At 31.5% G+C, this 15,917-nt stretch overlaps 4 protein-coding genes across 4 annotated transcripts; all 4 read left to right on the forward strand.

The window, feature by feature from the left end:
- Positions 1-1,623: 1,623 nt before the first annotated feature.
- Positions 1,624-5,133, forward strand: LOC8258659 (pentatricopeptide repeat-containing protein At3g49170, chloroplastic). The gene has a single exon (XM_015721038.2). It carries the CDS (start codon positions 2,093-2,095, stop codon positions 4,667-4,669), a length of 2,577 nt encoding a protein of 858 aa, XP_015576524.2. The 5' UTR covers positions 1,624-2,092; the 3' UTR covers positions 4,670-5,133.
- A 1,025-nt stretch (positions 5,134-6,158) lies between these two features.
- LOC8258658 (putative B3 domain-containing protein At2g27410) lies at positions 6,159-7,257 on the forward strand. Its single transcript, XM_002521964.4, has one exon. It carries the CDS (start codon positions 6,175-6,177, stop codon positions 7,180-7,182), a length of 1,008 nt encoding a protein of 335 aa, XP_002522010.3. The 5' UTR covers positions 6,159-6,174; the 3' UTR covers positions 7,183-7,257.
- An 827-nt stretch (positions 7,258-8,084) lies between these two features.
- Positions 8,085-9,622, forward strand: LOC8258657 (protein CANDIDATE G-PROTEIN COUPLED RECEPTOR 7). Its single transcript, XM_015721050.2, has one exon. It carries the CDS (start codon positions 8,157-8,159, stop codon positions 9,501-9,503), a length of 1,347 nt encoding a protein of 448 aa, XP_015576536.2. The 5' UTR covers positions 8,085-8,156; the 3' UTR covers positions 9,504-9,622.
- A 2,105-nt stretch (positions 9,623-11,727) lies between these two features.
- Positions 11,728-13,764, forward strand: LOC8258656. The gene is made up of 2 exons (XM_002521962.4): positions 11,728-12,164; positions 12,736-13,764. Exons 1-2 carry the CDS (start codon positions 11,841-11,843, stop codon positions 13,270-13,272), a joined length of 861 nt encoding a protein of 286 aa, XP_002522008.2. The 5' UTR covers positions 11,728-11,840; the 3' UTR covers positions 13,273-13,764.
- The last annotated feature ends 2,153 nt before the right edge of the window (positions 13,765-15,917 follow it).

The following is a 15,917-nucleotide window of genomic DNA, read 5'->3' on the forward strand; positions in this document are numbered from 1 at the left end:
GGGAAAAATGCATGATGGCTATAACAAGAATATGAAAAAAGGAAACCTATAATAAGTATTTATATGGAACTGATTCCACATCCAATCTCTTCAGAACTCAGAATCAGTGGACAACTAGGGCAATTGTATAGGATACAATTTTAGGTTTGAGTTCTTTTTTTAATATTTAATTAAATTTTATTTTTGAGACGACTACTTTTATGGATAATATGTTAGTACTTTTATAAATTAAGGAAAAAAGAAAAAAAGAAAAAGGAAAATACCGAGTACCAATCAAATTGTTGTTTCAAAATTCGCATAAAAACAAGTCCTTACACCACTATCTTTTTATCTTAGCCAGAAAATAGCCAATAGTTTAGCTTACTTTGTTGACTATATTATATATATATTCTTATTTTATTAAAAAAATATTATTATACATATTCTTATTTTTTTATTCTTGGATAATTCTATATCACTAGCTGTCAAAATCAACAAAAAAAAAAAAAAAAAAAAAAAAAGAGACAAGAGTTGCATTGGAGTCGATGGTTTCTATGGCCCTTCTATGGGGTAAACAGTGACCGTAGGATGTATGCTAAGCCAACTATTGGTTTGGTGGGCACCCAAATCTTTTTTGGACAAAATGTGTCCAATAATAAGAGATAATATGTATTCGTAATATTTTCCATTTTTAAATAAGTGCCATCTTATAGACATATATTTTATATATATTAAATATCATTTTAAGATACTGATAAATTTTTATTTTTGTTTTATAATTTTATCCTTAGTCATTGTAAGTAAAAATATTAATAAAAAGACAAAAAATAAAATAAAATTTATAATAATAATAATAATAATAAGTATTTTAATACAAAAAAATTTGAACCTATTTATACAAATAATACTTTAAACGATACTTATTTTAAAATATAATTTATCATGTTTAAATGATTTTATTTATAAAAGTTAAAAAAATTAAATAGTCTAAATAAGTTAATAGCTATTCAATCATGTAAGAATATATTGTGAATTAAATCACAATAATTATAGAAAAGGATCAATGAAACAATTATACTGCCATATTTTCTCAAACATCAACTTTTTGTTTTCTTCTTACTTATCAAAAGGACATGAATTATGGTAGGCAGGCGGCTATCATCCCAAGATCTTTGGATGTGTGGCCTAAAGGCTTCCCATTTTATGGAAGCTTGTCTTTTCTTATTTATTTATTTTTCTTGAAAAACATGTACGAATGCATTTATTGTAAGAAAATAGAGTACTTAATGTTATGTATTTATCTAATAATGAGAATCTACTTATTATTCCTTCAGTTGGTACAATTATTAATTTGTATCAATTTCTACCCATTTAATATATTATATAATACTTTTATATAGATGTTCTTAATTAAAAAAGTAATCTTAAAATATCAGGTTGGACAAAAATTAGTACAAAATAAAATGCATTAGTACAATTTTATGGTATTAATTCTAGAGACAATGTAATACAATAATACTCTTTCCGTCCTAAAATATAGTTAATTTATCTATTTATTCTAAATTACAGTTAAATTTTTTAATTACTAATGTAATAAATAATTTTCAAAAATATTTATTATTAGTTAATATAAGTATAGTTACATATAATTAACTTTCATATTTTATATTTTAAAATAATTAGTCTACAAAAATATTTTAAAATAAATAATAAAATTAATCATATTAACTAAAAAAAGGTAGATTATCTTTTCAGAATATACAATAAATTAGATTTTTCACTAAAATTATAATACGTATTATGTTTTAAGATGCATTGCATTTAAATTAGATGGTGTATAATTATATTGACCATATATAATAAACAAGTTAAGGAAAAAAAAAAAAAAGAGGAAACGAACGTACAGGAAAAGAAATTCCACCATCGTTTACACCCATATTTATTCGAGCTGGTTTGTTAGCTATGGTTTGCAGAATTTAAAGATCAAATCCATATAGTGAACAATCTTCATCATTCTTTAAATTGGGCCGTCAAATTTTTTGAGTATATATCCAAGATTTTCAAATAAAAACTCCCACATTATTACAACTAAGCTCTTGCTGGAAGAAATAGAATGATGAGCCTCACACTTCCCACAGTATCTCCCGCCAAGCTACCTCTCAAACCCAATAACCAATCTTCCCGCCAAAATCAGCCACCGCCACCGCCGCCATCATCAGCCCATAGCGATTCCCACTCTCTCAATACCCGTCTCATCAACCACCTAAAAGCTGGCCACCTCAGCAAAGCAATCATTGCCCTTGACGTAATGACCCAAAACAACACCCATCCTGACCTCATCACTTACTCACTCCTCCTCAAATCTTGTATCAGATCTAACAATTTTCAAAAGGGTAAACTCGTTCATAATTGTTTAACCCAGTCTGGACTCGAGCTTGACTCGGTTATCTTAAATTCTTTAATCAGTCTTTACTCAAAATGTGGTGAATTGAATAGTGCAAATGATATTTTTATAAGTATGGGTAATAAAAGAGATTTGGTTTCCTGGAGTGCTTTGATTTCTTGTTATGCTACTAATGGATTAGAATTTGACGCTATCAGGGTTTATATTGATATGCTTGTTTCTGGGTTCTTTCCTAATGAGTATTGTTACTCTGCTGTTATTAAGGCTTGTTCGAATCGAGAGAATTTTTCATATGGGGAAATAATTTTTGGGTCTTTGATAAAATGTGGATATTTGAACTCTCATGTATGCGTTGGGTGTGCCTTGATTGACATGTATGCCAAAGGGTGTGGTGATGTTGAGGGAGCGTGTAAAGTGTTTGATAATATGTCCGAGAGAAATATTGTTACTTGGACTTTGATGATAAGTAGGTTTCAACAATTGGGTTATTATAGAGATGCTATTGATTTGTTTAATCATATGATTTTTAGTGGGTTTATGCCGGATAATTATACATTGAGTGGGGTTGTTTCGGCTTGTGCGGAACTGGGATTGTTATCGTTGGGGAAAGAATTGCATTCTTGGGCTATAAAGTCAGGATTGGTTTATGATGTTTGTGTGGGCTGTAGTTTGGTGGATATGTATGCTAAGTGCGCGGTGGATGGATCTTTGGATGATTCTAGAAAGGTGTTTGATAGGATGACAAATCATAATGTAATGTCATGGACTGCAATTATTACAGGGTATGTGCAGAATGGAAGGAGTGACATGGAAGCTACTGAACTATTCCTTGAAATGATTGAGGGACATGTGAAACCAAACCATTTCACTTTTTCTAGCATTCTTAAGGCTTGTGCAAATCTTTCTGATCTGCATTTAGGTGAACAGTTTTATGCCCATGCGGTCAAATTGGGGTTCGCGTCAGTTAATTGTGTGGGAAATTCTCTTATTAGCATGTATTCTCGATGTGATAACATGGAAAATGCTAGGAAAGCTTTCGATGTGCTGTTTGAGAAGAATTTGGTTTCCTACAACACCATTGTTGACGCGTACGCAAAGGGTTTGAATTCTGAAGAAGCATTTGAACTCTTTAATGAAATTGAAGATACAGGGTTTGTGGTTAATGCTTTTACATTTGCTAGCCTTTTGAGCGGAGCTTCTAGCATTGGTGCAATTGGTAAGGGTGAGCAAATCCATGCTCGGATACTGAAATCAGATTTTAAGACAAACCTTCACATTTCTAATGCATTGATCTCTATGTACTCTAGATGTGGTGATATAGAAGCTGCTTTCCAAGTTTTTAATGGGATGGGAGATCGCAATGTCATCTCTTGGACTTCGATGATCACAGGCTATGCAAAACATGGATTTGCTGTCAGGGCTTTGGAGACGTTCCACAAAATGCTAGAGACAGGTGTGAAGCCAAATGAGATCACATATATTGCTGTTTTATCAGCTTGTAGTCATGTGGGTTTGATATCCGAAGGATGGAAACACTTCAAGTCAATGAAAATGGAACATGGAATTGTTCCAAGGATGGAACATTATGCGTGTATGGTTGATTTACTGGGCCGATCAGGTTGTCTTGAAGAAGCCATGGAGTTCATTAACTCAATGCCTTTCGAGGCTGATCCTTTGGTCCTGCGTACTTTTCTTGGAGCTTGCAGACTCTATGGTAATATAGAACTTGGGAAACACGCAGCGAAAATGATCCTTGAGCAGGACCCAGATGACCCAGCAGCATACATCCTTCTATCAAACTTGTATGCTTCTGCTGGTCAATGGGAAGAAGTGGCGGAAGTTAGAAAGAATATGAAAAAGAGAAATTTGACTAAGGAAGCAGGTTGTAGCTGGATAGAGGTGGAAAATAAGGTGCATAAGTTCTATGTGGGTGATACTTCCCACTTACAAGCGCCAGAGATATATGAGGAACTGGATCAATTAGCTGTAAAAATAAAGGAATTGGGCTATGTTCCTAATACAGATTTTGTTCTTCATGATATAGAGGAGGAGCAAAAGGAGCAATATTTGTTTCAGCACAGCGAGAAAATTGCTGTTGCATTTGGTTTTATAAGCACATCAAAATCTAAACCAATTAGGGTTTTCAAGAATCTTCGTGTTTGTGGAGATTGTCACACAGCATTCAAATACTTCTCAGTCGTCAAAGGAAGAGAAATTGTGGTAAGGGATTCCAATCGATTCCACCATTTCAAGGATGGGAAATGCTCCTGTAACGATTACTGGTAATATGGCCGCATCAAATGATGGAAGTTTCACGGAACCTCCCTAGAGTTGTTACCGTCTACAATTTGTATACTGACGTGAGATTTTGTGTATTCATATGTAAATGTTTTCACAGTTAATATTTAGCAGCTGCTTGTATATATAAAAAGGGTCGTATCCCCATGTTAACCTGCTCAAGTTGTATGCATTTTCTCCTTAGCGCAGATTTTATGAATGCGTCCCGAAAATGTAAAACAATTCTTATATATTTCTAGATTCTAGCATGTATTTGAGTACTAACATTTGTCCATGTACTACTTTGTTATTTTCATCACATTTGCATGTTGAGTTATGATGATGAAGTTTAACTGTGGGCAGCTGCTTCAATCTCGTTTTCTCCATTGACAAGAGCTTCTGGAAGGAATTGCGAAAATTTGGGCTGGACGTTAACATTCTCCAGAGTTCGATCTTTATCTTCAACTGATCAGGTATGGCCCTGGTTAATTAGGTGATGCCTTCAAGATCTCACGTTTCAAGAGTTGTTATTTAGTTTGCTTCCTGTTTTATTTTATTTTTTGATAAAAGCTTCCTGTTTTATTTACCCATCTTATATATGTTTTTTACATTACGTCACCATGCATGTCATTCTTAATGATTCTACTGTTATAATTATTATTATGATAATAACACTATATTATTATTATTACTACTATTGTTCACAATAATGATAATACTTATCGATGATGATGATAAGTTTATATAGATATTTAACAATAATAATTTACACCCATATTTTCCAATTATGATATATATACTATTCTAAATTTAAGAAATTATAATCCCTAAATAAGAAATTAATACACATAATGGATATTATAATTAGTGGCCAATCCTGAGTGGTGTGGTAGAGTCATAGTCTACTTAGGATATCTCTGTCATTAATTAATGTACCATATTAGGATTATGTAGATATTTAACAATAATAATTTACACCAATATTTTCCAATTATAATATTAATTAATCTAAATTTAAGAAAATATAATCCCTAAATAAGAAACTAATACACATAATGGATATTTGTGAGTGGTGTGGTAGAATCATAATCTGCTTAAGGCTATCTGTCATTAATTAATGTACCCTTCCCTCCGCATCCTTCATTAACCCAAACTCTACTTTCCTTATTAATTTCTCTCTCACCGTCACTTGCCATAAGCAAAAATTCCCTTTTTCATTTCTTTTTGGGTTAAACCTTGCAAATCAAGAAAGCGAAAAAGAAAAAGAAAAATCCCTCTATAGTTAGTTGTATCCTTTTCTGATTGAACCCTAAACATTACTACTCTATGATATATATTTATAGCTGCATTGTTTCTGTTCTCTTGTGTTCATTTTGTCTCACTTATCTTTCGTCATTTCTCTTCTACCTTTCGTGTATTCTTTGAAGAAAGAAACCCTACAGAGAAAGATGGACAAAAAAGAAAATGAAAAGAAGGGAAAGATGGAGAAAGAAGAAAATGAAAAGAAGAGAAAGATGGAGAAAGAAGAAAATGAAAAGAAGATAAAGATGGATCGTAGAGAAGAAGAATTAGAAGAAAGACGCAAGAGCGCAAAAGAGAGAATTGAATTTCTTTCTAAAAAAGATGGGTCTTTCGACAGAATTGTGGAGGACATCAAACAAAATCCGGAGAAGGGTCCGTTGGAGAAAGTTATTATGACCCAATTTGTGAACTTCTGTCACGGTCGCAAGGAGAAAAAAGAAGATGATCAAGAAGAAGACGAAGGAAAAAGTAAAACCAAGAGAAAGAGAAGTAGAAAACGAAAACCTAATACAGCATCTTTACATGCTCTTGCCAAGAATTTTCCAAGGGACAACATGATCGAGATCAAAAAGACAAAGGGAAGGTGCCTTCAAATGTATCAAGAAAAAGAGGCAGAGAAATCAAAGAAAGGAGAGAAAGGAAAGAGAATTAACTTTGCAAAAGTAGGTTTAGAACCACCACCTCCAATGCCTAGTGATTTGATGGAAAAAATTAAAAGTAGAGGGGGTACTGATGTGAAGTTGGTGATAATGAAACAACTATTTGAAACTGACTTAAAGACAGGCCAGGATCGTCTATCAATTCCTGAGAAGCAAGTAAGGGATCCTACCTTTCTTGAAGATCATGAAAAGAAAATTATATCCGACGATGGACGCATACGTGTTTCAGTCATTGAACCATGTGGTTTTGATTCTGAAATGTGCTTCAGGAAATGGCCAATGAACACAACTTTTATATATGCCCTGACCAGTAGTTGGAGAAGTGTTTTTCTTAGGGAGGAGAACGAGGAGTTGCTCAAGAAAAATGCGGTTGTGCAGCTTTGGTCATTCAGGGTTAACGGAAAACTCTGCTTTGCACTCGTTAACGTTCGTAAGGGAGATCCAGACTCAGATTCTGATTCTGATGCTACTGCTTCTGGCAGTCAAAAAGAGGGAGGGGAGGATGATGCTAGTTCCAGCAATAGTACTGTGATTGATCAAGAAGAAGATAAATCTGTGTAATCGTATTCTCTACTTTATTCATTTGTAGAATTTAGTTAATTGGGTTCATATGATCGTAGCTTTTTTTTTTTTTTTTTTTTTTAAAAGAAAGAAATCATAATATCGAATTTGCTTTGCTTTAATGACTCTATTGTTTGATTTCCATATCAGAAGTTGTTAATCTTGTTTTGTGAGAATGTATGTTTTCCTTTTAATTTCTATTTGAATCCATGCTCAATGATATTGATAATGCCAATCATCAAATCTTCAATGTCATATATAAATTTGGTTACTTTTTCTTGTTTAAAACCAAAGTGCAATTAGTTTATCTCGCTTAAGGGCACACACCTTCGTGTTAAGCCATGTACTATTAGACATAAGCAGCTGAATTTAGTATACGTGTAATAAAAATTCTATATATTTATTTAATAACAATTTATAAAATTTGTATCCAATTTATATATATATATATATATATATATATATATATATATATATATATATATATATATATATATATATATATATATAAAATTAATGTCGTACTAAATTTTTATTATATAAATTATTGACATATTTTTATGTAAATTTTAATTTTAATTTTATAAATTGTTATTGAATAAGGACATAAAGATTTTAAAAGAAAATTAAATTACTATAAACTACGTCACCACCCGCTAAATAATAGAATGGAGAGTCTTGGTGACTGTAAATGAATCTCACTTTTAATATTTTGTAATAGAATGGAGAGCAAACCCATACATCAATGCTTTTGTTATGTGATTTAATTGTATTAACTGATCAACACATGTCCTAAAATTGTTCCTTCACTCTCCCCAAACCTTTGGCAAAAAATCCGTTCCTCTTTTACTTTTACCACCACTATTACCCATCTGTTATTCTATGTCTTGAGTTCCTCATCAAACATCTCAACAGTTTTCCATTTTGGTCTAGTTCTTCATCTCTAAATCTTCAAGCAAGTTGGCCACTATAACATGATGAACTTCTTAAATTTTCCAAATATCCTTCACCCTAACCCTATACTCCACATTCTACATTCTCTGTTCATAATCTCAAGCATTCCCTTCGCTCTCTCTGAGATCAAGAACACGCACATTCTTGATGATTCTCGTCCGCTGATCTTATTCGAACGATTTGGTTTCACAGAAGCCGGTCATGTAGACATTTCTATAAAAGATGTTTCTTGGAAAACAAAATATCATAAAGCAGAATATAGCCCTTCTTCAATGGGATTTTTCCTAGCTAAAGAGGCTTTTTTTTTAAGAATCATGAACGAATCACAGTACGCAGAACCTTTCTGTCTTCTATCAAGCCGGTATGTACAACTCATATTCAAGTTTGATAACCTCACTGTTAATTCAACTAACACTGGGTCCATAGCTATTGATGATCCTGATGAATATAGTCTTGTTTTCGGGAACTGTCAGCCTGAATTTGAAGTGTCAATGTACGTACATACAGAAATGTATAATCTTAAATATGGGGTAAAAGATTTCCTTCCTGCAGGCCAGACTCACCTGCCTAGACTTTACTTTATATTCTTCCTTATTTATGCTTGTTTCTTGGGTCTTTGGATTTTCATCTGCATCAAACAAAGACCAACTGTTGACAAGATCCATTTAATTATGGGTGCATTGCTTCTTGTCAAGGCACTGAAAATGATCTGTGCATCTGAGGACAAAATGTACGTAAGCAGAACTGGAACTCCTCATGGATGGGATGTAGCATTCTACATTTTTGGATTCTTTAAAGGCATAATGTTGTTCACTGTCATAATCCTGATAGGAACAGGATGGTCATTCCTGAAACCATACCTTCAGGAAAGGGAAAAGAATGTCCTGATGATAGTAATTCCTCTTCAGGTTCTCGAAAACATAGCTTATGTTGTTATTTCTGAGACAGGACCGGCTACTAAAGATTGGATGACGTGGAATCAGATGTTCTTGTTGATCGATGTCATATGCTGTTGCGCTGTGTTTTTTCCTATCATTTGGTCGATTCGAAGTCTTCGAGAGGCATCGAAAACAGATGGAAAAGCTGCCAGGAACCTTCAGAAATTGACCCTTTTCAAGCAATTCTATATATTTGTGGTGGGATATTTGTACTTTACAAGAATAGTGGTCTCCTCGATAGGGGCTCTTCTGGATTACAGATTTCAATGGATTATGAATGCTCTCGCTGAAGGTGCAAGCCTGGTTTTTTATGTTTTCATATTCTATAATTTTCAGCCTATAGAAAGGAATCCTTACTTGGTGATTGATGATGAAGAAGAATCTGCTGCTAGCCAAATATTGCAAGAAGACGACTCCTTCGAACTCTAGATTTCAACTCTCTTGGATTTTAGTATCAATTCTGTTCAGTGACAAATGTTACATCAGTAGTAGTTCATCTACAAAAATGTTTCAAGATTTGATTCAAGTTCATACTATATTCTCTAGTCTGTTCCTTTTTTTTTTTTTTTCCCTCTTTTTAGCTTTCTGAACTTAAAAGAATCTAACCTTTTTTCTATCCTTTTTTTTTTTTTTGCCATTTATGTGGATTGCATCTATAAATCATTTATCTATACACTTGCCAAAGATTTGAAGCAACCATCCTTACTTCATTTGTTTGTAGTTTAGGTTTTTTTTTTTCTTGTTTTCTTGAAGTGGGATTGCATGGAGCAAATTATGAGGAATGGATGAAAGTTATGATTAAAAATTTTAAATATATAAAAGGGAAAAGCATGTGGAAATGAGCTTTATGATTGTGCACTCGTGTGCACGTGCACGTTGATTACGCCCAGTTACATATATTAAAAAGATTTCTGTACTTCCTCAAAAAAAAAAAAAAAAAGATTCCTGTATTTAGTAAGTTTAATATTTAGGGTGAAAATTTAACAAATAGTAAAATTATCATATGTATATCTATTAATTTTGAATAATTTATAATATATATTAATTATTTAATATTAAAATATAAAACATTTATATATATATATATATATTATTATTATTCTCTTATATATTATATATATATATTTGATATCGGCAACAATAGAGCGAAAAAATTAATATAAATAAATATATTTATTAAAATTAAAATAAAAATTATACGGCAGTGAAAAGCTAAATTAAGCTTTTTATTTTTATAAAATGTGAGACGATTTATTTCTTTCTTAGTTTAGATTATATCTTTCAAAACCTTATTTTTTCTTTAGAGGCAAACACATCATTATCAATGTATTTTTGTTATATGAGGATGAATTTCATGTGGTTGATAAACTATTTTTGCGGGTGGCTTATTAAACCATTTCACTATTTAGATCTCAAAACAAACTAACTATTCTAAATTATGAGATTAGATAGACTTAGATCAAATGGAGGATATTCTAAAATCAATAAAATATTTTTTTACTAGTGTAATTTTTTAAGTATATATTATTTTTCTGACTTTTTTTTTTGCAAACTTATAATACGGTTGTCTTTTAATTGTTTGTCAATTTTTTTATTTAAAAATAGCAAAAAATAATCAAAACTATAAATCTAAAAAAATTAAAAAATTATATTTTTAATATCTTAATACAGTAAAACTGAAAAATATAAATTTAGTAAAAAAAGCCATCGTATACGGATATTTTTTCTTAAATAAATAAGATTTGAATGTATCATATCTACTTCGAGTTTATAATTCATGTTTGGTTTTAATTTTGTTTAAAACTTTTTAATTCTTTTCCCTATAGTTTCAGTTTTACATTTAACAGTTGTGGTTTAATTCTGTAACCAAAACAGTTTTTTCAATTATTATTTATTCTTTAGATTTTTAGCTTTCTATTTATTATTTATCTATTTTTTCCATCCTTTTATATTTTTTAGTTAATAAAAGAAGTTAATCAGGGATTAAGTAAATACAATTTTAGTTAACTGAATCAACAATTTTCTTTAAGGAATATAATTAAAATCGAATTATGGTTTTTTTTTTTTATGATTAAGATTGGATTAACTGAAGTGTAACATTTTGTATAAAGATTTAATTATTATTTTAATTTAGGAGTGAATATAATTTAGAGGACTGAATATATATTAAAAAATAATTGTTTGATTTTTAAAATTTTATTTTTTTTGATAAAAGCCAAACTAAGAATTTGAATAATTATTAGTTTGATTAACCAAAATAAGAGAAGAAGGAGAAAGAACGGATTTGATTCTTCTTGTTTAAAAGTTGTTAATATAAAATTTTAATTTTAAAAAAATATAAATCAAATGTAAATAATTTAAAAGATTTTATAAAAATAATATAAAAGATTATATTTATAAAATACATAATAATAAAACATTAAAAATACAATCAATCAGTTTTAGATTAAAAACTAAAACGCTATTTAATTAATTAAATTTTTTAGAATTAAAAGGTCAAACAACTTAATTCAAATAATTATCTTTTTAAAAGAAAATTTATTTAAAATTTATAATTTTATTTAGATTTTAAATTAATAAACTATCGACACATTTTATTATTAAATAATTACAATTATATATACTCACGGTACACTAAGCTTTTAATGTTCGATTTTTTTCTCACCCGTGTTCTCGTTAGCCAAACATAAAAACTTTATGGTGATTGACCAGTGAGCCTATGGCTATAGATTTTAAAGTAGGAGATGTAAATTAAAAATCCCCAAAATGGGAACTTACGTTCTCCTACAGCTCTCCTTCACTACACCACAGTCACTGCCATTTCTAAACCCAATAAAGATCGTTAACCCAACAAACCCATTTCCATCTGGTTATTATCATCAACCGAACTCAGGCTCCACCTCAACAGTAGGACGCATCAGAATCAATCTCGAAGATGAGCTCTACACTGACCCTGATGATGACGGGTTCGATGAGTTTGGATTCGGTGGTACTGCGAAGCAGAGAGTCTGGTGGTCTGATAATGACTATGATTATAATTATGATGATGACGACGACGACGACGTGGAAAATGAATTCTGGGCTTTTAAGGTGAGTGTTTTTTTTCTTTTGAAGTATTGGATTTTAGGGTGAGTTGGGAAATGGGTAAAGTTAGTTAACTGCGTTTGTGATAGATGTAATTGGATAATGTGGAAACAAGTACGATGTTCATCTGCATATTTGCCCTCTGATTATGGTCAGATTCCTCAGAGAGAGTTCCCAATGTTATCAATATAGCAAATTCTTTTTAGATTCTGGATATAAAATTTAAAGCAAGCAACACATGCACTTGGTGATTGTTGAAGAGGAAGAATCTAGTGATTTGTGAAAAGCTGAGTACACAATCATGATCTCAATTAATCACCGGACTCATACTACTACTGTGAAAAAAACTTTCTTTTGCCTATATTGCTCTTGTTTGCAATCAATTGTAAGAATAATTAGTTGCATTGTCTGTCCCAACTATGTGGGGTTACTGAAATCTCCGGCTCAGGCACAATTGAAATCTCCGGCTCAGGCACAATTGACGCCATGAACTGATAGTCCTTGTTGATTTGCAACTTTGATGGTTTAAGATGATATTTGACATTACCTGAAAATGTTGTTTGGTGATTTATTGCAGGTGATTAGAGCTTTTGGTTGGATGGTTCCAGCCATTGGTATATCCTTGCTGCTAGGAACTGGCCCAAATCCTTTTTTCATGGCATTGGCAGTTCCATTAGGACAGACAGCACTTTCTTTGGTGTTTGATAAGGTCTGGGGAAGTGCAAGCAGCAGGCCGAAACCCAGACGTCGAACAAGGACCAGAACTAGGAAGAAACCATTTGTTAGGCCTGCCAGTAGGGAAGAAACAAATAAGAGAAAAGAAGAAAATAAGACTCATAAGGGCAATTCGAGCTACCAGTCATGGATGGCATCAGATAGTGGTTCATTTAAGAAGGGTGGCAAAAAGGTACATAAATTTGGTGGATGGGATGAACTAGATGATGCACGTAAAGTTCCGAGGGAAAAACCCAGACAAAAGGAGGATGAGCTACCAAAGCAACAAATAAAAGGAAAATTGAGTAGAACAAGAAGAGTCAGGGACAGACCATTGTTTCTTAGGCTGCTGATAGCTCTTTTCCCATTTTTGGGCTCTTGGACTAGGCTCCTTTTTTGATTCCGTTAATTGCTGGCATTTGAAATTATGCAACATTGTTTTCTTATGAGGTGAACATAGAGAAAACACTAGCGGTTATAAGCTTGGAGATGAAGCCAACGACCAACCACAAGAACAAACCACCTAAGGAGCTTGGACAAGACGACAAAATTTGCAATGGCAGCTTGATTTAGCATCAATCACTTTATCAACATGTATTCTTCGCAGGACCAAAAGCAGGTATATAAGATTCTCTTCAATGCTTCTCTTTCGTACCAATCCCTTATTCGAGGATCCATGAGACCTTGTAGTTTGTATCAATATTGTACAACTAGTGTCTCCAAACAGTTTGCTTACTATACTAGTATAGGATAGTTAAAGCTAGTTACATGTATATGCTTTTGTGTTTGTGAATGATAGTCCATTGATTTGCTAAGCACAAAAAACTCGCTTACATGGTGCATGGTTGTTGATATCAAATTGAATGCAGACTCCTAGTATCATGTTTTCTCATCGAATACTAAAAATTGATAGACATTACCATTGTTGTATGATACCAAAGAGACGATCATCTTTTATATCACATTTCTTTATATTACATTGAATTTTATGTTGGCTAAAAGTTTCCCCTGCTAACAGATTGTAAGCCAATGATAATGCACTTGCTTAATTTTCTTTTCCAATGGTTTTAATTTTAATTTTAATTTTTTTTTTATATTTACAATATCTCAATAAAATCTTGTAGAAATTGTTCAAGGATTAAGAGAGAATAGCAGTAGCACGCTAATTACTCCACAGTCAAAATTCTTACTACACTACCAAGTTTGTAAGTTTACAAATATAATCTTATATAATACTACTATATTTTTTTCTCAAATATGAGAAGTTAAATGAATAAAAGTCTTGCTTGATATAATTTCTAAAAGATATAGTGGGTAAATTTTTGTATTATTTCCTTAAGTTTGCGAGAAAATATAAATAATGCAGATGTATGTCAAAATTCTTTACAATCAAAGCCTGCAGTTTGTGACCAAACATATATTTATATTAAGAAAAACTCAATATGAATTCCAAGAGTCTATTAAAATTAAGAAAAAAAAAGTGGTCATCAAAAGAAAAAGATATTTGAACCCTATATTACAAAACTTTAACTAGGACCTACTTCTACACCTCCAATTATAAAAGCAAAAGACATTTGATATGTGACTGAGGGTAAAGTTTCAAAAAAATAAAAATAAGAAGATATTGTTTGAACTAAATATATAATGATAAATATTTTAGTCCACCGCAGCATTATGGCTTGTGCTTGCACCATCTCCATTCCCTTTGTGAACATCATTAGCATTATTATCATTCGGTGCTTCCCTTACCTTACACAATGTTAACCACAGTACCCCCTCAACCCTGAATGACCATATTTGAATCATGTCATTTTCCTTGAATTCCTTGATTTCCTCTTCAGTTGTTTGATTCCTAGCCACAACATCATTCCAACCAGTTCTCAGTGCATAAGAACTGCCCTTTTGATTTCGATAGGCCCACTTCTTCACCTTCACCACAGAATCAACACCGCATGGTTCCATGAACTGAACAGATAATTCATCGTATTTTTCTAGCTTTTGTCTTTCTTCCTCTTGAAGAAAAGTATGATCTTTTATTTGATTCAAAGGCATTGATAAACGATTATGTCCGGAGCTTAAATCAGTCTTGAATAGTTTTTTAGTCATCACCAACTTCACATTAGTGCCACCTTTTGTTTCGATTTTTCTCCTCAATTCATAAGGAATATTGGTTACAGTTTGACATGATTTTTCTTCACTTTTAAAGCACGTCCTTGCCCTTTTTGTATTAACCTTTTCTTCTTTTCCTCCTTGTTGAAATATGCTTCCGAAAATCTTTACATGAGGGTGTAAAGATTTGGGTTCCTGTACTACTTTTTCTTCACAACCTCTCTTTTTCTTGGATGTTAAGGCACTAAGTGATCCAGTCTTTTGCTTAGGTGTCAAGGCACTAAGTGACCTAATAGATGTACCGACAATATTGTTGTTTTTGGCTCCTTCTCTAATGGCGGCGAGACTCTGAAAATCCATTAGAGCCACTACAAGAGGGAACCAATCTTTATCATCTTCTAACTGATTGCTCCTTGTCGGAGATGGAGTTTCTTGATCAGGCATTGGCTTTTCTAATAATGAAGGAAAAACAATAGAGATCAAACTTAGTATAAAATGTACATCTCTCTAATATCTTTTTTACATACATTAAAATCTTTATTATAAAGTGATCTTATAAAATAAGAGCTCAACAAACTTTTATTCAAATATAAATAAATACATTACATTTTACTCTATATATTAAAAGTCTAAATTCTAATTTTTTGAATTATAAATAAAAATAAAATTAAAAATACTTAAAAGAAATAAGAATATAAATAAAAAATAATCTATTGCACTTAACTAAAATTAACTTAGTTGGTATGACATAATTGAGAATAATGAGAATGTTTATAAAAATAGACAAAAAAAATAAATTAAAACTATTATCTCATCTAAAATGAAAATAATATCTAGAAAATAAACATTTAAAATAATATATATATATATATATATATATATATGGAGAGAGAGAGAGAGAGAATGTTATTAAAATTTACTCCAATTATTTTTTTC

This window comes from Ricinus communis, chromosome 10, assembly GCF_019578655.1.
Source record: "Ricinus communis isolate WT05 ecotype wild-type chromosome 10, ASM1957865v1, whole genome shotgun sequence".
In the NCBI taxonomy this organism is placed as follows: Eukaryota; Viridiplantae; Streptophyta; class Magnoliopsida; order Malpighiales; family Euphorbiaceae; genus Ricinus; species Ricinus communis.